The sequence below is a fragment of the Cydia splendana genome, chromosome 16 (assembly GCF_910591565.1).
Source record: "Cydia splendana chromosome 16, ilCydSple1.2, whole genome shotgun sequence".
Taxonomy (NCBI): domain Eukaryota; kingdom Metazoa; phylum Arthropoda; class Insecta; order Lepidoptera; family Tortricidae; genus Cydia; species Cydia splendana.
In genome coordinates, this window is record NC_085975.1 from 2,552,059 (window position 1) to 2,574,607 (window position 22,549).

The 22,549-nt window shown below is 38.8% G+C and overlaps 2 protein-coding genes and 1 long non-coding RNA gene across 7 annotated transcripts in view; 1 reads left to right on the forward strand and 2 right to left on the reverse strand.

Moving 5' to 3' along the window:
- Positions 1-13,510, reverse strand: part of LOC134798067 (CD109 antigen) — a 53,526-nt gene extending 40,016 nt beyond the window's left edge. For 2 of the 5 annotated variants that reach the window (XM_063770396.1, XM_063770397.1), the window contains exons 1-9: positions 13,221-13,413; positions 12,050-12,480; positions 9,812-9,992; positions 8,266-8,437; positions 5,550-5,662; positions 3,115-3,255; positions 2,378-2,606; positions 739-914; positions 435-605 (exon numbers count right to left, since the gene is read on the reverse strand). In XM_063770396.1, the coding sequence (XP_063626466.1) occupies positions 435-605; positions 739-914; positions 2,378-2,606; positions 3,115-3,255; positions 5,550-5,662; positions 8,266-8,437; positions 9,812-9,992; positions 12,050-12,459 (1,593 nt within the window). In that variant the 5' untranslated portion in view covers positions 12,460-12,480; positions 13,221-13,413. The other 3 variants (XM_063770398.1, XM_063770400.1, XM_063770399.1) reach the window with 3 other exon arrangements.
- LOC134798131 (uncharacterized) overlaps positions 1-22,549 on the forward strand; it is a 148,877-nt gene that overhangs the window by 59,898 nt on the left and 66,430 nt on the right. The gene's annotated exons all lie outside the window — the stretch shown is intronic.
- LOC134797969 (CCHC-type zinc finger nucleic acid binding protein) lies at positions 15,713-22,536 on the reverse strand. Its single transcript, XM_063770305.1, has 3 exons — positions 22,377-22,536; positions 19,465-19,645; positions 15,713-16,390 (listed from the first exon to the last, which is right to left on the reverse strand). The coding sequence occupies exons 2-3, from the start codon at positions 19,641-19,643 to the stop codon at positions 16,135-16,137; spliced, it is 435 nt and encodes a 144-aa protein (XP_063626375.1). The 5' UTR covers positions 19,644-19,645; positions 22,377-22,536; the 3' UTR covers positions 15,713-16,134.

Sequence of the window (22,549 nt, forward strand, 5' to 3'; positions counted from 1 at the left end):
TACTAGTTTTATGTTAAATTCGGTAACATGTTTTTTGGAAATAACTATTATTTCGGTCAAGCATGCAGGAATACAAATGTTGTCTATTCTGTTCCCGAAACAAGGATAAGATTGTGATTTATATCGCCGCAATATGTGAGTTATGTGACATGGTTAGTGATAAATAAGGGAATTAATATGAGAAGTAATTTCACAGATATTTAGTTTTTTATACTATATTAGTCATCAGGGTCGGTCGGCCAAAGGTCCTTATGTTAAATCCTAAGGACTATAGATACTATAAAATAAATAAATAAATATCAGGGGACATCTTACACAGGTCAACCTAGCCCCAAATTAAGCAAATCTTGTACTATGGGTGCTAGGCGACGATATATATACTTATAAATACTACTTACTATGGTGGTGGTTACTTACTATGGGTCAATACTTACGTATCTCAAGTACGGCAATTTATCGTAGTATGATGGATTGTTGTAGTAGTTGTTGTACTGCGTGTTGATGTTGTTCTGTGTGTTGTACGTGTTGTACTGGTTAGCGTAATCGGAGCCGTATTGGTTGTCGTACAAATGGGGTTTCTCCATCCAGAATGGGTATTTTTCATCCTGTAACAAAAAAGAGTATAACAATTTTGAATTTAGTCTTGAACATTTTTTTTAGATAGCTGTTCTGTTATACACCAACTGTGGAGTGGATGAAGTTATATAGATACGGACTGAAAATGTGAAGAATACTCACAAAGTTGAACATCCTTGTGTAGACCTTTTGCGGATCGTACCACCAATCAGGCTGGTCTATCTGGTTAGGTTGCCCTGGTAAATGTCGATGGTCTGGTCTGGCGTATTCGTCTGGGAACCCGTACTCGTATTGCTGGTAGCTCTCGTTGTATAAGTACGGATTGAAGTTTGGACGGACTGTAAAAAAAATTGATATAGTATAGGAATAATTGAGGAATAATAATGGAAATATATATACATACTAGTCAATTCATTTTAGTAATTATTTATTTCTTTTGACTGAAACGAAACTGGGTGCTCCTACCATTAAATTCTAAAAATAATTCATGGTATTTGTTGTTCTCTAGTAAAGATAGAAAGAAATAAAGAAAGAAAGAAAGAAAATACATTTATTTAAGTCAAACCAAACCAGTTAAATTACAAACTAGACATAGACCAGATGGACGTTAAAAAGGACCCCCACTCAGCGTAATGCCCGTAGCATTACGCTGAGTTGTGGCCGCAGCGCTCATTTTCAGTGGGGACCTAACTTAATTTAACTTAAAACTAATAAAGAATACAGCCGATAATTAAATTAAAACAGACAACACATACAGGAAAAAGAAATATAACAGTAACTAAAAGATAACAAATTTATGATAATATATTTCTCCTATTGGGATAAATTTAAATTGAAAACTCCTTCTAAGACTCAACTTGCAAACAGGTAGTTAGACCAAGAAAAGTCTGCAACGATTTTGATAGCTTACTTTGAGTTCAGTTGCGCACAGCAGAACATCCAAAAATCCGTCTCATTTAAATAGTAGATTTATACATCAAATTGCCTAATGAATTGTTACACTAGTATGTATACTACCACAATTTGTCTACAGATAAACTATACTCACCTCTCGAATACTGATTATTGTTGTACCCCACAGGCGGCACTCCAAACTGTCCCCTATTATTGAACTGTCCCTCCCTATAGTACCGCGGGCGGTACTGCGGTATCGGCTTGACAGGCGCTTTGAGAGTGAAATTGCCCCTGGCTGAGGCGTGTCTGAACGTTTCTTTTAATTTAAAAACCGGGCAAGTGCGTGTCGGACTCGCGCACGAAGGGTTCCGTACCATAAAGCAAAAAAAAAACGAAAAAAAAAACGGTCACCCATCCAAGTACTGACCACTCCCGACGTTGCTTAACTTTGTTCAAAAATCACGTTTGTTGTATGGGAGCCCCATTTAAATCTTTATTTTATTCTGTTTTTAGTATTTGTTGTTATAGCGGCAACAGAAATACATCATCTGTGAAAATTTCAACTGTCTAGCTATCACGGTTCGTGAGATACAGCCTGGTGACAGACAGACGGACGGACGGACGGACAGCGAAGTCTTAGTAATAGGGTCCCGTTTTACCCTTTGGGTACGGAACCCTAAAAATGGCTATTATATACCAGCTAAACTCTCCTCTCTAATATTGATTATTGTTGTACCCCACAGGCGGCACTCCAAACTGTCCCATATTATTGAACTGGCCCTCCCTGTAGTACCGCGGCCGGTACTGCGGTATCGGCCTGACAGTCGCTTTGAGAGTGAAATTGCCCGTGTGGGGCGTCTGAACGTTTATTTTAATTTAAAAATGGTTATATACAAGCTAAACTCACCTCTCGAATATTGATTATTGTTGTACCCCACAGGCGGCACTCCGAACTGTCCCCTGTTATTGAACTGGCCCTCCCTGTAGTACCGCGGGCGGTACTGCGGTATCGGCCTGACGGTAGCCTTGAGGGTGAGGTTGCCCCTAACTGGAGCTCCTGAGGTGTAGTTCGCCATGATACGGCCGTGGATGTATTGCTCAGTGTTGAAGAAGAATGCAGGCATAGTGACGTTCACCTGAGGATAAAGGATCTGGTATTAGCGCCACTTGCACCATCCCACTAAGCCGGGGTTAAACCGTTAACCCAGTGTCAAATTGTACTTGTAACCATGGTAACTCCAGATTTAACCAGTTAACACCGGGTTAATGGGATGGTGCAAGTGGTGCTTATTGAACAAAAAACATATATTTCTCCTATTGGGATGAATTAAAATTTAAAACTTTTTCTAAGACTTCTATCAAAACTTGCAAAGAGGTAGCGCGTCTCTTTCTTTAGCAAAGGAATTTATTTAGGGTTACATAACTCAAAAGGAAAAGACGGAAACCTTATAGGTTCTCTAATGTGTCTGTCTGTCTTGTCTATCTTATCTGGCGGCCTAGCCAAGGTGACGATCGCTTGCGCTTCGCCATCGAATCGCTTTGTGTCTCTCTATCATTCTTCCATATTAGTGTTGTAGTTGCGTTTCGTTCGCTACGTAGCGTTAGCGATTGGCAGGTTGTCTCCGGGGCTTGGTTACTCCTTACCTCAAACCTGGTCTGATAGTACTCTTCGACCAAGAACTGAGCTTCTTCAGTCTGACCTAGTGCTTCTACTCGGATGGTCCACTCGCCGAATAGAGGTTGGTCGGAAAGCTGGTAGTGCAGGCTTACTGTACCGAAGTTACTCTGTGGACAAAAAATACCGAAAATACGTTAGTAACATATACGACTTAAAAAAAATGGTTGTCTGTAAAGTCGGTTTACGGACGATAATTTTGCGTGAAAACATTGATAAAAAATTGCCGTAACGTGACCATGGAGATCTGTCCACAACGTTACCATGGAGATCCGTCCACAACGTGACACTTTTTCGTGCATGCTTTCGGTTGTTCATCGATTTATAAGACTTTATCACGTCAACATAGTTTACGAAGATCAATACCTATCTAAGATAAAGTATATCGTCTGAAAGAGAAACATTAAAAACTGTAAAGCATAACAATTTAGTTTGACGTGTTAGTATAGTATTTTATAGACATAGACATAGACATCATTTATTGGTAATAAGGCATTACAAGTATACAATCGTGATATAATAGAGAGCTTTTCAGTCGAGTACCGTGTTCAGACAACGAAGCTTGCTGAGTTGTCTAAGTAAGGTACGAGATTGAAAAGCTTGATTATATCACTATTGTATACAATACTTTTTCTACGCGTCATCAAAAATAATACTTTAAACTAGTAGAATCATACAAATAAACCAAACCAAAAGCTAAGATACGCGAGCAGCCGCGATACCTTCATACTGGTACGCGCCCCGGCCGCCGCGTTGGTCAACGACACCTTCTCGTAACTCATGAGGCCCTGGTACTTGCTCCGCGCTAAATTCAATTTTTAGACAGTTATTTTGTCGATTTCGGCCACCGTAGCCTATGGAGACTAACAAGCAACGCTAAGTGGTTTTCGTAGTCTATGGATGTTGCTATATTAAGGGTGTCACATGCGCGTTTCTGACTTATGAAGCAATTGTTTCTACTATACAACCTAAAATAAATAATTATTTTGAGCTATGGTTTTGTTTCGTCCTCTTGATCGCGGCGAGCTGTGATTGGTCAATTTCATTATAGTTGACTAAACTGTATCGAAATGAATATTATAGTTGAGTTGGGAGCCCATACATTAAAAATACCCAATTGCAGTTTGGTATAACAAATCTTAATTCAAGAATTACAGTCGACGAGTAGAAAAAATATATATCATCATCAATACAGATATATATCTGTGCTGCCAAGGTAATCAATTATATCTGAACACACCTCTATAATCATAAGCAGGTGGATATCTGATCCACTGTTAAAACTCATAACAGAGGACAATGGGGCAGTAAATGTGATATTTTGCTTCGGTTACACGAGCGAGGTGCAAAATGGATTGAAATTGAGAAGGTGTGCTACTTTGCACATGAATTCGATCTGTTACGAACAAACAGTATACATACAATACAGTCATCAGCAGAAGTACGAGTAGCTAAGCGGGAAGTTCAAAATGTTCGACACACGCTCTCACTTTCTTGACCTTAGATAGAGTGCTCTCGCGCTTTGAGCATTTTGCTGTTGTGGCGAAAAACTGTGATTACTTGAACACACATTTCGAGGTATTTTTTTTTTGTAGAACTAATGTAAGTGTAAAACTGTAATAAACCTAACTTTTTGTAATACCTAGTTTTAGATTTATTATAAGTATCTCAAAACTGATAGTACAGGAAAGTAATAACGTTCTTACGCCGTCGAAAAAGAGGTCGTTTTTTTTCGTGAACAAAAACATATTCTTACTTAGTTCTTCAACAAGGGCCTTGGGGAAAGTGTTTTGGTTTCATTGAAAAAAAAGTGGATATGGTGGTTTTTGTAGGCTTACCCAGTGAAAGCGATTTGGTTTTGACGTTTCAATTATATTTTTTACACCTTAGGTAACGATACAATACAATGACATTTGACTCTTGTTGGTGGCAGTAAAAAAGACGACCATAACCTATACCACCATTTCTAAGTCCACAGTCTGTGTCGTTATTGCTTAGATTTGCACCAGGTCAATTAAAAGTCAGCAGGCAGCGGCGGATTTGCCCTAAGACCCAGTAGGAGAAAGGGGATGAGAAAGGGGCGGCCAGTACGTACTTCTTCTTCTTCTTCTTTATTAGGGGCTATATAAGGCTCCAAAGCCTATGTATCACTGCGACCATTCCTGATCTATTGTGATCGCCACCTATTACAACTCTCGATCCAACCCTGCAACTTCGAATAGCAGTACGTACTTACTACAGGGCTTGCTGCCTTGGGGCTTAGGGCGGCCGAGGCGGCAAACACACCACTTTAGGTAGGCTTTATTAGAAAGATACTTTTAAGCTGCAAGGTGCAGCCTATCTTGAAACGGACTTTTATTTCCAGGAATGAAGTATGACAAGTGAAGTATAGGTAGGTACTCACCTGTCTCGAAAGCCACCGTTTCATGATGCGGCCATTGGGGTCCAGGATGAAAACGTCGATGGCGCGCCCGAATGCCTTCAGCTCCGTCGAGATGGGGATCGCGCGGAAACGCACTGTCAAACGATAATCGAGCTTAGTCACATATATATAACGTATATAATGATATGGTAAAAAACATTTCATAATAGGGTTTCAAATGAACAAAGACTTCATACACTCTTTGGCCAAGTTCAGCTCAATGGCGGGGAGTCATATAAATTCGAATCGAAAGTAACCCAGTTAACTAAGCAAAATCCGCGCCGATAGGAGTTCTACGGATACCCCGGCACTATTTAAATTTAACACGACCGTCATAGGCCTGCCCTGCGGACGGCGGTAAAAAATTTTTTGTAGACATCGCGTGTTAGAAAAAGACGGGCCCAATAATAAACATAAGCTTATCGGAGGCAAACTTTTTTAGGAATTTTAACTCTTATTGCGATGCAATTAAAGACGATTTTAATCACCCGGCCCTTCAACTCCATATTGTCCAAACTTGTGCATTGCATGTGCATAACAAAAATATATTTCAACGAGTACCTTAAACTGAACTGATGATTACAATTAAAACCTGTATGTTACAAAATATCCAAAAATAGATAAGTGAATGAACTCAATTAGACTCGAAACACGCGGTGCGTAATGAGAATGAGTGCATCTTATTTTAGTTTGGGGATATAGTAACGTTGTCTAGTTTATTTATCTTTCGTATGTAATTTACTTGTGTTGATCGTTAGTTTGGGGCGTTCAATTTATTTAGCGGCAGATTTTTCTTATGAAGCAATAAAAAATAAATGCATTTTTATTTTTAAACACTCAGTGCTCAAGACTTGAGATAAAGATAGTAACAGGTTTTACAGACCTAAGGGGTCTTTAAAACTCTCGGCAACCCACATTTACGGCTTTTAAACTTACAATAACCTACAGATATAATATAGGTAACTCATAGTAAGTAAGTAATTATTTATTGTCAGATAAAGATTAATCGTTTATTGTAGGTTGCCTTCTTGCAAAGCTAGCTTATGTTCATAAAAATGTGTACAGGTGTTTTAACGCTCGGCAACGCTCATGAGACATCCTTGTGATTGCAAACTTCCTAATCCAAAGGCAGTTTACCATTAGGTTGACAATATGCGTATTTTCCACCCACAGAGTTTAAAACATGCTGTTGTAAAAATGGGTTGGCAACTAGCAAAGATTTGCATAGATCATATAAGATTTCCCCTGTCTCTAGTTTTGTTCTACGAGATTTGGCTTAAAGGGCTGGCATCCAGAGTATAATGGCTCCTCTACACGATGGGCCAGCGCCGGTACTGCAAGGGACGCGCGGTATAGTCATGCGGTAGAATCAGATAGCAATATCACTTGCTCCCTCTAACGCATAAATGCGTCCCTTATGCGTCCCGCATAAATGCGGCCCGACGCCGGTCGTGTAGAGGAGCCATAACATAAAAAAAAACAACGGGTTGCACTCCGGGAGTGCCGACAGAAGTGAAAACTCAATGACTAGTCCATAATGTCTGCAGCACTATGTATAATTGACCCATCCTCCTTTCTATTGAAAAACTTTAGTTCCGAAATTGCTGGCCATCAGTTTGTCACTGACGTAAACGCCGTCGAGAACGTAATTTACTTTCTATACATCCCGTTTGCACTAATATGCGAGTGCGAGCGAGATGTATAGAAAGTAAATTACGTTCTCGACGGCGTTTATGTCAGTGACAAACTGATGGTAACCGTACAGTGAGCTTAAATTTGTAGCGTTAATTGTTTAAAATTCGAATATCAATTGTAAAGTTACCTTGCAGACCTCGCATCTAAATATATTTGGTCATGATATTTTGAGTTTTATTCACCAGTACTAGAGTTCACTTTTATTAGCGATTTCATCAAGATGTAGCTTTATTGAATTATATTGGACATTGGAGTGATATAAAGTTAGAATGTAACTGTGAGATCCTCGTATTTCAGCCCGTACAAGATTAGAACAGTGAGCTTTATTGCTTAATATAAAAGTCCAGTTTTAAATAATTGACCTGATTATGATACGTTATGACTAAAGTCCTTTGGTGAATAACATTGTCCGTCACACATGACGTCAGCGCGTTACGCGTTACGCTGTCTCGAGTTTATCATTATTTCCCCACCTCAAAAAGTGCTCAGCGCCGCTAAAGAAGTTTTCACTTCAAAAAATTACAAGGTTTTTGACACAATTCTAGGGATTGACAGGGCAAGCTATGCTGGCGCGGGGTGCCATCTGTAAAATACTTTGACCGGCCAAGTCGGCAACCCCATTGTAAGGCTATCTTACCGGTCTGGCCCTGCATGTAGACGGGCTTGCCCAGCTGAATGAATATGGTCATGAAGCGGCGAGAGAACGACAGAGCGGTCTCGTTAACGAAGGCGCGCCCGCCGAACGGGTTGTCCAGGTACAGGCTTTCTATGTAGTTTGTCAGAAACTGCTGCTGGGACCTGAAGAATCTTACCGGTCTGGCCCTGCATGTAGACGGGCTTGTCCAGCTGAATTAAGACGGTGCGATGGTGCGGCCAGGAAGCGGCGAGAGAACAAAAGAGCGGTCTCGTTGACGAAGGCGCGCCCGCCGAACGGGTTGTCCAGGTACAGACCTACTATGTAGCTTGTAGTCAGGAACTGCTGCTGGGACCTGAAGAATCTTACCGGTCTGGCCCTGCATGTAGACGGGCTTGTCCAGCTGAATGAAGATGGTCATGAAACGGCGAGAGAACGACAGAGCGGTCTCGTTGACGAAGGCGCGCCCGCCGAATGGGTTGTCCAGGTACAGGCCTTCGATGCGGAGCTTGTAGTCGCCAGGAACTGCTGTCGCTGGGACCTGCAGAAGAAATGACGATTTACCATTCCTAATCCTATTAAGACTCACATGAACCTAGATACTCCAATTTTCGTTTTTATTCTAGCGATAGGGCATCTGGTCTGATAAATGAGCATAAAGGTGGGATCAGACGGTTCACTCGGATGAATGTTCACTCGAGTGAATGGTTCACTTTTCTTTCATTTCACGTTCACACGGCTGCCGGAAAGATTTTTTTTTTTCACTATGGCGTCGAATGAAGTTGTGCGTCTGGGTATAAGTTTAATTTGTGATCATTTAATAAAGATTTTAACAAACAAGACGCAAAGAAAGCGTCGTCGGTAGTGGCTGCGACCTTGGATCGCAAGAAGAAATTTATTTGGAGCCTCGAATACATTGCTGAAAGAACTAGCCGATGAAGATCCGAAATCGTATTGCAATCATTTGCGGATGACTTAAAGTAATTTTGTAGAACTTCTACTATTAGTAAAAGGTCCGTTAATAGCGAAAGAAAACAATGCGATACCTTGCTACTGGCGATTGTTTTGGAACTCTGGGATATTTATACAGAGTACCTAGAAATACCATATATCCTACTTTGTTCGTTCCACTTGAACACCATTTGATTGCTTTTGCGTTATCTTTGTCTAGGCTAGATAGTAGGTAGTATACCCACAGGATTCGAGAAAAATATGCAAAATCGGAATGAACGTTCATTTCTATGTTCACACTGTTCATTTTTTGTTCATTCGGAGTGCGAGTGAAAGATGCCTAATGAAAATATCCAACATTGTTGGATTCTTTCACTAATGAATTCATTTTTAATTTTGGTTCATTTTGTGTTCAGATGTGTCACTTTGAGTGAAAGATGAATAATGAAACTAGAAAATGAACATAAAATGAACCGTCTGATCCCACCTTAACGAAAGATAGAAGTAATGTAACAAAGGAATCCAATCGATCTTTTATTATCTAAATTAATTATGCGCCATTGACATACATTGACGACAGCCAATAACAATCGCTTCATCTTTATTCATATGCAAATAGTGTGCACAGTAACATTATTTTACTGTCTTGCATATTGATAATTTTATGGCCAGGATATTAGACTTTAGTGACCACGATTGTTGTTAATAAAATAAAACAATTTAAACCGTTTGTATCGATTTTAAAAGCTTGTCGATTCCAAGCTTTTTAGTATGATCGTGATGATTGAATTTAATATTTTGCATGAGGTTTTCGAATTCCAGTAAGAGCATTTGTGTGTTTATCGCTTTGGGAGACTACTCTCTCCTATTACTATTATGCTTACGTACGCTCAAGGGCCCAGTATGGCACAATATTTTGGGGCATCAACAAGCGGTTTATCAATGACAAAACAAAAGCACTTACCCTCAAATTAAGTATCTCCGGCACCCCTTCCTTCACCCTCATGCTAACGTCGGTCATCTCGACGCCGTCGCGCGAGATGGACGCGCGCACCGTCATCTGCATGCGCGCACGCAGGATGTTCGCGGAGATCTTGTAGATCTGCCCCGGCCGGACCATGCGGGAGGCGACTATGAAGTATGTGCTGGAAGGGAAGGGACTGATAATATTGGGAGAAGCTAGTTTAAATGCCAGCAAATGACATAATTTGAAATATCAGCATTTATTTATGAGATGTATCAGCATTTTACTGTACTGACTTTAGAGTATTAGTATGTGCCTGAGCACTGATAACTACAACAATAAATCGATTCTATGATGTAAAGCAGCCTTATATGTGTAGGATATTTTGTGTCTAAGATATGGATAAAGGCTCATTCATTAATTAAGTCACGCGAATTTGTAACACTTGGTCACATTTGGCAAACCCTTCCCGCCCCTGGTGTGACGTCACATTTTTTCAACGAAATCGGCAAATCGAATTAAGTAGGTTGTACCAATTATTAATATTTTATCAAAACATTTTTGTTTTGACAAAAGAAATATTAATTATAATTAGTAATTTTATAACCCAAAACTGATTAGGAAAGAAAATTAAATGAATAAAAATGATTATGGTCCAAAGTCTTGTTATTTAACTGTACAGCGAATTAAACAATTTAAATAAGTTAAAGTGACGTTACAAAGTTTGTGAATCCGCCTGCCCCCTGTCACAACATGTCACATTTTCTTGACCCCCCTCCCCCCTAAACGTGTGTTGTTGTAATTAATAGATGACCCCTCACATTTTTTTTAACTAACAGGCCTTTCACAGTATTGTATAATATCAGGCGCACAGAAATATTAGACATAACCTTTTTTGTAGTTAAGAGAAATTACAAAGTGATAGCTGGATTGTTTAAATCCCGTTTGTTAGGTAAAATAAATAAAATAATGATTGCAAGTAATGTCATACAGTGATGATATGATGATATATATGTTCAGACTTTTTTTTCGTATTTGGAACCTATGTAATTTAATTGTAAACATTTGCTATGTATGAAGTTGAAGGGCCCTCTAGGGGTTATCATATCAGTAGGGATGCATCAAATATTGCTGAATAACACCAAAAAGGAAGGGTGTGAATCAGTCTCTACTACCACCCACTGTTTAAGAACTTTTATATGGGGTTGTTAATGTTCGTAAATTAATTACATACTTTAAGCTGATGTACAATACTTAATGTAGAATTATTAAAACAGCAGGTACTTGATAATAAAAAGGGCACGTGATTCGGGACACGCAAAGCTGCAGGTGGCTTAGGTTGGGTAAAAAAATTAGGGGTCTAATAGGTAAATTGATTATTTGCAGATTTGAGATAAGGCTTGGTTGACTGGTAGATAATGCTTTGACTGGCTTTGAGGCCTTTGGTACTTTTATTATTATATTATGTGCAAAAAAGCTTAAAAAATAATAATACTAAATCAAATTTCCATTCATTCGCTAAAATAGGTAATGTATACTGTGTATGTGTATATTTTATAGGTTTATTCTTTCATTGGGTATATTTAAACACCATTTTTTAGGGTTCCGTACCCAAAGGGTAAAAACGGGACCCTATTACTATGACTCCGCTGTCCGCCCGTCCGTCCGTCTGTCTGTCTGTCACCAGGCTGTATCTCATGAACCGTGATAGCTAGGCAGTTGAAATTTTCACAGATGATGTTTTTCTGTTGCCGCTATAACAACAAATACTAAAAAGTACGGAACCCTCGGTGGGCGAGTCCGACTCGCACTTGTCTGGTTTTTTTTTCATGAATAAGATATGTCTTGACTTGACAGTATATACGGCAATATTGTCAATCTATGTGTTTGATTTTTAACCCATCCAGTGCTGAAGAAGCATAACTGAGTTACAAATATACATATTACACAAACAGACACAAAGGTGTTACATGTATGAAAGAAATGCATGCATGAGGGAAAGCCGCCGCCGAAAAAGAGTAAAACCAAAAACAATAATCGTGTGGTAAATGCGTGGTACTCTATCAGAAACTGTTGTTAGTGCACCATCGGTCAATACTTTCAAAAATAGACTGGATACACATTTTAGAACTTTAAAGAATGCAAAATAAAATACAAGTGCTTTGCTATACACGCATCAGCTCTAAGAGCTGCTAGTGTATCAAATAAAATAATAAATAATAAGGAAATATTACTTACGCTTCTCTCACAACAAGTCCTTCCAATTCCACATTAGCGCCAGGACTACTGTAAGACCTCTGTGTGTCCCAAGATGCCCTCGGAGTCACATCTTGTGGAAAATTCAGATCATTCCTATTCTGATTATAATTCAGATCATTTCTATTCTGATTATAATTCAGATCATTTCTATTATCAAACTGATTGAACCGATCTGGGTACCGATTTCTGGTGTCATACGGATTATTGTACTGATTTGGGTTCCGAGCATCATAAGGATTTTCATATCGCTTGTCATCTCTTGGTTCATTTGGATTTGTGTTGAAGTAGTCATTTGTTGGGCTTGGCTGACTCGGGTCATAAGTGGGATTGTAATCTTGGCCATAGCATTGTAATATCAGTAATGATATGTATATTGATATGAGATTCATAATTCAGATTTTGTTAGCTGCCTGCAACAATAATACTTAAATAATTAGTATCTAATAAGAATACAAATTTTAATCAAATTAAGTTTTGGCATCAAACCAAATTTGTATTGAATTTTTTGTGTAAGTAATTTGTTTTTATGAAATTAGCAATAACATGATGTTCATATTTAATTACACAAACAGGTCTGCCGCGATATAAGTTCATTGTTTTTACGTCGGAATTTAAGGTAAAAATAATGAAATTATATCGCGGATTCGCGGTAGACCCGTTTGTGTAATTAAATATGTTTACAAAACGCGAGAGTTTAAAGTGTAACATTATGTTCACTTCAATGTAAAGAATTTACCACTTAAACACTTCATCAACATTCAGAATAATCAGATAAAAGAATTTTATGCATGAATACGACTATTTCATTCATGGCTACTGTTATGCATAAAATTATAATATTTAAGGATACAAGTAAGTACTAATTATCAAGTTCAATTAACATCCATGTTGGTTTAGTTAAGAACTTAATTTGGTTCTCAACAAGCCGCATGTGTTAAATATAAACAAAGTAACAGGAAATATAAACTTGATTCAAGTTTCAAATAACATTCGTTAGACAACGTAAACACAAAGTTTATCGGATAGTTCAGTGTTTATCATCGGATAATAAATTAATTAACCTACTATTACAACAAATAACAAGCCTGAAAGGGTTTAATACTATCTTAACCGTAATTATAATTTAATAATAAGTTAACAACGACTTAACCTGAAGTTAACGCCCATGGAAACGCCTGATTTTGTGTTACTAAAACACGGATTTCCGGCACATTTGTGTTGTTATTTCACTTAACTATGAAAGAACTCGTCAAATGTAACTTTTAATCTTATTTAGTATAAAAATTTCATTTAAAATACTTTAATTGATTGAAACTAAATAAGTTACGTTAACACCGCCTATTACTCACTTCACTTGTTGACGGGATAGCAAAAGCAAAGCACACAGCTCGCGCAGCCGCACCACGCCCGGCAGTTTAGCCGTTAACCGGTATTTACAGAAAAAAGCACAACTCTAGTGTCATGAAAAACGCTCCAATACGAACTCGTGTAGCCTCAGCTTTACGAACGGCGTCTGTCTATGGTATAGAGAGGGTGTCTTGCTATATACTCTGTGGAAGCACGTAGCTCTAAACACGAGGCGGGAAAAACAAATTCTACTACAAGACATCCTTTCCGGGAACGTGATGTCTTTGAAGTTTAGATGTTTATTTGGGATGGTCTAAGCGTGAGAATAAATAACGCTGTGGTTTCGGGTTCTAATTCGTACCAACGAGTTCTTTCAACATCATTCCATATTTTACATCCATATAATTTCAAGTTCTTCGTAGGTCTGCTAGTCTAGCACATTTTGCCGCATCTCACGCGACTTGACATGTGAAGTCGCGTCAAGACGATCATAAGCCATCGTAACGCAGTGTCCCGGACCAGGGAAAGGTCCTCGATTCGCCTAATCGTAATGATTTTTAAATTAAGAACAAATAAGGGGCTCTTCATAAATTACGTCATTTCAAATTAGGGGGGGGGGGTCTGGACATCGGATGACGGTAGCATGAAGTAGGAGGAAATGGGGTAATTTGAAGCATGGTTTTTGGATGATTATAGGGGGGGGGGGGGTCCAAAATCGTCAAAAATCGATGACGTAATTTATGGACAGCCCCTAACGTTCATTTGTTTTATCAATGCATGATTCATCATCATCATCAATACATGTGTAGCTATAAGCACAGAATAACTAATAGTACTACCGTACAGAAAATTCACTCCTTCACAAAAGTCGGATTTAGGTATAAAATTATACATATACCTATACTCGCCGCCTGCAACAAAATTGAAACTTATAACCGCGCACGAACGGTGAATCTTCTTTGCGCGAGCGCCACGTGACACGACTATCGTGCGGTCGAGCGGCAGCCCACTGCCATACACCTGCCGGCCCGAGCGGCGCGCCGGCCAAATGTACCTAAACTGCGTAGTGACACCCCCCTGCTATAAGTTTATGCGTGAATCATGCATGCTTGTGATACTGGGGTCATGATTGAATAACAAGGTGATGAAGAAGGTACAATACAACTATACAATTTTTCCCCATGCCCATGGATGGGACCAAACACCCACGGAAACCAGCATTTTCATTAAAAAAAACCGGACAAGTGCGAGTCGGACTCGCCCACCGAGGGTTTCGTACTTTTTAGTATTTGTTGTTATAGCGGCAACAGAAATACATCTGTGAAAATTTTAACTATCACGGTTCGTGAGATACAGCCTGGTGACAGACGGACGGACGGACAGCGGAGTCTTAGTAATAGGGTCCCGTTTTACCCTTTGGGTACGGAACCCTAAAAACCTTGAGACTAGCCGAAACTTTTGGGGGCAGAGGTATGTATCGCGATTTTCTTTTGATGAATTCCTGTTTCATATTGGTTCCATGGGAAAAGTTGTTCAATATAGTGCACCAAAACATTGAGTAACATAATTGCAAAATAAATGGACTATAAGCACCCATAAACTACAGTTAGAAAAGCAAATCAAATTTTAGACCCATAATAATTAAACGTCGGTTACGTAGGTCGGTAGGTCACTTAGTTGATCAAAAATCTGATAAATATTGGTCATATGTGATGATATGAAAGCCATGTGGAATCTATTGCAGTTTTCAGTCATCACTGTGACTGGGAAGGTACTAATTGGCCCATAACTCATATTTAATTAATAATTACGGTGTAGGTAACTAACCCAAGAGTAAAAAGGGAGACTAAAACAGTGTGGGTCTAAAAGTTGGTTAGCCCAGAAAGCTGTATCTTAGGCACTAGTACTGCTAAGTATTGTCATGTATAGTCAAAGAAATATATGAAAATGTCAGAGGAGGGAGATAGAAAACTTGATAGAATAAGGCAAGATTTTTATTTCATTATCTCCCATGTTAAGCTAAACAAGTATACAGTAACTTGTGTAATAGGTACATAGTCATAATGACCGGGATAACAAAATAAAAAATATTCTGATTGATGAAATTCTAATTAACCACTGAATTCTCCACAAGTAAGCAGGACCTCATAAACAAAGGATTGTTCAAAGTAATTAATTATCACAGAGTGAAAGAGTAGAGTTGTCAAACCACAGCAGCACAACTAACTAGAAACGGGACGAACAGGGGTCAGGCCTCTCCCGGGATCTCCTCTCCTCCTCATTGAAAAGTCATGGTACGCCAGCATCCAATTTATCTTTTGACAAAAAAATCTGTACAAAATATATTAAATATATACTCTGTAATGCTAAAAACTGTAACGCTACCTCATCAATAGTTCAATCACGATTATTAAATGATTTAAAAACACAATAACTCGATCACGTGCAGAACAAACATTAGTCTAGCCACGGCCGCCGGCCGCTCAGAGACCTATATACAAGTCAACATTAAATCATACTCCTCAGTCTGTCCATTTCTGTATCCGATTTGTAATTCCGTTGCGTTAATTTCATCAGTAGTGGTCATACGATATCGTATCTCGTCCTTTGCTTATCGTCCGTGCGTGGCATCATAATATACATAGTTTCGTAATATTATATAAGTGCGGTGGCCGCTCTGCGTCTGCGGTGAGCCGGAGCGACTTGGGCGGGGAGCGTTAGTTCCGCTCGGCCTCGTCGCAGTCGCGGGAGATGTGGCCGGGCTTGCCGCACATGTAGCACGTCTTGGTGCCGTCGGGGCAGTTGCGGCTGATGTGGCCGGCCTTGTTGCAGTTGTAGCAGGTCTGGCCCGAGGAGTCGCGCCCGCCCTCGGGGCAGTTCCGCGCGATGTGGCCCGTCTTGTTGCAGTTGTAGCACGACGGCTCGTCCGGGCTCTGCGCGCACTCGCGCGCTATGTGCCCCGTGCCGTTACATCTGCAAATTAAAAACGATAACTCAAGCGCTTACTCCAATAAAACTATTTTAAAATGATAAATTGAGAATGGGAGGGAATGGGATTTTATTGGCGGAATTTCAGTCGGCTCTTGATGGTCGGCTATCAATATTATCATGTTCAAATTCTCAATAGCTAATGTATAAGTAAACAGACAGCCTAGGCACAGGTAAAAGTGCCTTATGCTTAAAGTAGCTTACGCTATTGTTAACAACGCTGCAATACTAATGCGGTGGCTACGTGACCGTAAGCGTCGGTCACCATAAGGTACCTTTAACGTGGAACGTCACATTTAATCTTTCTTAACATTTCTCCATATCTAGCAAATGCGCACGCATGTTTGCTGTAGATTACGCGCTTTATGCTAGCCTGGAATGAGTTGCAATAATCATGCGCACAATCTGAAGCTTAATTTAGCTTTAACGCAATACACCGCAAGTTTTAGGGGCTTTTAATTTCTATTCGTACCTACAGTTGCTATGACAACAAAGGAAATGTATAAAAAAAAACAATCCGTTGGCAGTTGGGTAATAAAAGCATGTCAGGGAAGCTCATCAAAGTATGTTTTCTAAAGCCGTCATTGTTTTGGGCACAGGTTGAACCGTCGCAATTTCATTTAAACGTGACCGCGAACACGTGCGGCCGGCGCCATCTTAACTTGAGGCCAAGGTCACCGACCGAGGTCAGCGTCAGTCCCCGGCGCCCTACGCACGTGTTTATTCGCAATATCCCCTATTCCTCTACCCACCCCCGAGTGCAATGCACGGAATGTGCGTAGCATTTCAGCGCAGTCATTTTAACATTGGATGTAAACAAACTTCTCTGTCAACATTATAATTTGTAAGCAGTGTTGGGCAAAATGTAATCTAACTACTGATTACTAACTACAACTACATTTTGTAGTTAGTAATCGTGATTATTGATTACAAGAAGTAACCGTTAAATGTAGTTAACATTTTTAATTATTAACTACTAAATGTAGTTGCAATCACGGTTACGTGATTACTTTTTCTAACTACTTATCTATCAGAGAATTCAGAATTTCACGGAGTGCAGATTTAAAAAAAATGATGGTTATTTTGGAATCCAAGATGGCGGTCATGAAATTTATCATAAAAGTCATCATGGATGTCGTTTTATAGGTTAGGGCAGATTTAGAAGATGATGACTGTTTTGGAATCCAAGATGGCGGCAAAGCAATATGTCATAAAAGTCGTTTATAGATGTCGTTTTATAGGTTTTAGGGGGCGCAGATTTCAAAAATGTTGGCCATTTTGGAATCCAAGATGTCTGCCGTGCACTTTGACATAAAAGTCGTCATGGGTGTCGTTTTATAGGTTTCAGGGAGTGCAGAATTCGAAAATGATGACAGTTTTGGAATCCAACATGTCTGCCGTGCACTTTGACATAAAAGTCGTCATGGATGTCGTTTTATAGGTTTCAGGGAGTGCAGAATTCGAAAATGATGACAGTTTTGGAATCCAACATGTCTGCCGTGCACTTTGACATAAAAGTCGTCATGGGTGTCGTTTTATAGGTTTCAGGGAGTGCACTTTTAAAACACCTGGCCCTCTTAGGGTGGTATTCCATCCGTCCAATATCTTGGTCCAATGTCGTTGCGTCTCACTCTCTCATTAAGCAAAATGTGAGACAAAATACACATTAGACAAAGATATTGTGTATGTTATAGTTTATCACGAATAAATGAGATGATAAATGATAAATGAAATATTGGACAGGTGAAATAGCACCCTTAGCTACTCCTGCTACATGGGCTGATTATACAGCGAGCGAATCTAGACAGTATTTTGGATTTATCAGGCGGTCTAGCATAAGTTGCGTTCGCGCGCGCGAGTACATACTTGAAGTCGCGCTAGATATATGGAGTCGCGCGCGAGAACGCAACTCATGCTAGACCGACTGAAAGAACTATAACACCTAATCTTCCCCTCAAATAATACCCCGCGTCTCAGATATGCATCGACATAATAATCATAAATAAGACCATGAGAAATTAAGCTGTGCAATCCTCAATATCGGCAGGATTCTGACCGCTAATTGATAACCGAGACCTATGCTGAATTGCTGATACAATAATTGCACATGCCCTTGACATGGGATTGCGAGGTAGATCAATTATGAATTGATAATTCCCTGCGAGTACCTACGTAAAAAGTTAATAGGGGACAGTCATTCATTACTTTGTCATATCTAAATGGCCCTGTAAATGTACAAGTAATAAAAGTTCCTATATACTTGTTTTTGGTAAACTACTAACTATATTGGGGTCATGTGGGACCTAGAAACACCAGCCACAGATAGCTTTATTTAGATTAAATCACACGCTACCGTAGGCACATTTAAACTACTTACCTGTTAATGCCTTATCATTGTCCCCTCTACTATGCTTGTATTCCTCAAGTAGATGCACTGTTTATCTGACCTTATCTGCCCTTCAAACACAAGGTCAATTAACGCTTTAGTTGCGATATATATTATAAGCCTATCAAAATTAAGTTTGCAATAGAAGTAGGTCGATAACCTCTCGCCGATTCGTCCTTTTAAATACAATGTCAATGTTATTTTTAAACCGATAATTCGACAAGGTTGCAATGCAAGGAGTATCTCCTCGGTTATTTACATATCTTGAAGCGATAACGCGCGAAGATTTCATTGTGCGTACTGTTCGTAAGGAATAAATAACTACCTAGGTATTCACATTTTTGAGGTGTTAAAAGTTTAAACATACCTTTCTTAAGTTTTTTTTTTAATAGAGGCAGTAGTCTCGTTACCTGTGTTTTTTGCGATCTCTTTACAATAATACGAAAGGGGTTCGTGGACCCCAGGACTTGGAAGATGCCTGATGCCTGGCAGACGTAAACATGGTAGGCCGAAATTTTCTTATTGCCGGTCAGTCGACCAAGAGATCGCGAGGAAGGGGAGTAGGTGACCCAAACTGCCCTGCCCTCGGTGGAAGAATATGATTTGAGCCCTACCCATAACAGGGTCAAGATAATCCTGGATAACAGGGTGAAAAGAAGAGATACTCTGTTACCTGTAGCAGCGGTCGGCCTCCTCCTTGCAGTCGCGCGCGAAGTGTCCGGTGCGGTTGCACTTGAAGCACTTCTCGCGCTGACGGCTGAAGCCTGCGTCGCGCGTCTGGACGCCCCCCGCGGTGCACTCGCGGGCGAAGTGCCCCGTCCGGTTGCATTTGTAGCATACGCTTGAACTCATTGCTGGAAAGATAGGAGGTTGGTCAACGGTTTGATATACGCATTTATAACATTGGAAGTTTATTGTGTTGTATGTAGTGATGTAAAATAGATGTACAAATTCAGTTAATATTGCCTTTTTAACGTTTTTTCTCATTTAGATAGGAAGCTTGCTGAACAATTTTTTTGTCTCATTTAGATAGGAAGCTTGCTGAACAATTTTTTTGTTAAGATTAACAGGGCCCAAAAAAACATCTGGGGAGACTTGGTCCTTGGTGGTTGGTAAATCAGTCTAAATGATAAAGTTATACATATTAAATTTAAAATAGCAATTCTATAACTCTACTATTTTGTCAAAATCAGAAAGTTATAGTGATCGGTTCCAGTTAGCACAGTTATTTTTCATTTATTGGCAAAAAATTATGGTTAAATTTTGGTGACCAAGTCTCCCCTACTATAGGCCTTAGCTGAGTTAACTCAAGGAAATTTTTAATCTTATTACTACTACAGAACTTAAAGAAAAGCTGCTTCAGCATTGAAAATACAAATATTCAAGATTTTACCTATGTTAGACTCACAAACTAGTTGTAATTGATTGTAATACAGGTGTTACATCACATGTGTCATAGAATACACTGAGAAGTTAGCGGCTTTTACTATTTTAGGATAGCAGAACTTTGAAATGAAGCAGATGCTTGACTGTGGACCTCGGGTCAAAATGTTTGGAACCCTCCTGATATAGGATAGAATTACAGTCTGTATCTTTAAGTATTTAAATAAGAGTAAACAAGATCTACCCTCAAATGGCTTCTTAAGCCTATTAAGGGTAAATGAAATTACATGATCAAATAATGTAGGTTAAAGTCAGATCATTCAGTGACAGATCCAGGTGGTTTTGTATTTGGTTGGTTAACCAATAAATGTTATAGGTAACTACCCGAAAATGTACAAATTGTTTGTTTACTATTATTTAATTCGTAATTCGTTTATTGTCTGTAGAACATGGGTATATACAATGATGGAACATGATTAAGTACCTAAAGATACAGAGTATATTTAAGTAATTTAATGCTCCTATTAATAATTGCTTCTCCACCATTAGAAAGGTATGACTTGTGTAAGAACTGTTATATCTCTATATTCACTTTGTTACAATGACCCTGACCGATTGTACCGCTGATAACAGAGCAGTTTGATTTACTGTATAATATGATATGACATGTAATACACCTAATAATAAAAATTATAAGATAATTTATGTACCTTTAAAAAATATTTTCAACGAAGTTCTTATTATAGAACAATGTTCAAAAACTGTAAAATTTAAAAGATCTTACAAACTATACAAACAACAATATCTTGCAACATTAATTTCTTTATCAACATGTATAGTTCTTATTCAATTTATAATTCATCATAAAACAATACACTTGCAATCCTCCATTAAAATCTCAATGTAAAATAAAACAAATTGACAAGATGAATACTTTCTCATAATCCTCCTGACTCGGGTTGGTCATGCCATACCACGGACAATTACTTTCTAAATTGAACTCATTATTTGGGTCAGCAAGTTATTTAGGTCTAACTGTAGTTTAGATGGTTTGAGAAATTCCTGCATTTTAGGTTTCACTTCAAGAAATTAGGTATTTTGATACTATGGTGATGATTAAAGAGATGCAGAAAGAAACTTGCAATCACAAATATAAATTTATACAGATAAGAAGTAAAAAACACCTCAGACGAGTGTCTCGAATAACTGGAAGATATTTGCTTGAGAACACCTAAATAAACGACATTCAATGTGAATTGTAATGAGGTTTCTGGTAGACTTTAACTAAGATTTTATGATACAGGTTGAATTTATGCAAGAACATTGTATGTAAAGAGAATGCAGTGTAGAAAGTTACAACTTTAGTCTGATTAAGTACCTATAATAATTATGTAAATATATTTCTCTACACTTTAAATTTAATGTATGTAGGATTTCTTAAACCAGAGAAACCATATTGAAGAAATACAATAGCTAAGTAAACATTATAAATTGCTTTAATACTATCGAAGAGTTGTTATGTTGTGTAGCTTCATACATTGGAGTTTCTCTATCAATGTCGAATGCGGGAAATATCACAATCTAACAAGAATCTTAACTACTTGATATCTTAATAAAGTGGCCAACAGCCAACAGGTTTGTGGCCTATAAAGTAACCTCAAACATCTCGCTTGTAACAACTAACAAGTGCCTTTTAATGAATATTCACAGCACACTTACGTCGTGTATTTATACGATTTCTCGAGCGGTTCACAGTACATTGATGCGTCATAACCAATAGAGGAAAAAAGAGAAAAGTCGCCACGACATGCCGACGGCAACGTGAAAAGCCGACGTACGACACAACCTAAGTCCACATGAGGATCTTATTCACGATATCTCTACTCGCTATCAGTGTATAAATACGGAGAAAGACGAAAAGCAACACATTTCACAACTAATTACCGTGTCAAGATGTGTGTCAGAAAGCCAGTACTTGTCAAACTTGACCACGTTCAATAAACAACCTAAACATAACGCGGCAAATCTAATAATGAGAAAATTTCACTTAAAGCACACTGAAATTACACGAAATCGACAGAATCTCATGATGCATATTAAAAAAATACAGTTGGAAAGTACGTACGCGGGACGGTAGCCAAACCACGTGTAGAGGTACCGGTAGCGCGCGATTTTAGAATGATTAAGACCTTTAGCACTTACCGATTGTGTGTGAAACTTCAAAAACACTTAAATCACTATTATTTAGATCGTTGGTCGATCGAAATTTCTCTTGAATTAACAAATTAGCTGCAATTTATGACGCGTCGTCTGCAAGGAAGCCAGCCACCATCACTACGAATTCGTAAAAGACATTTTCGCCATAGACACCACTC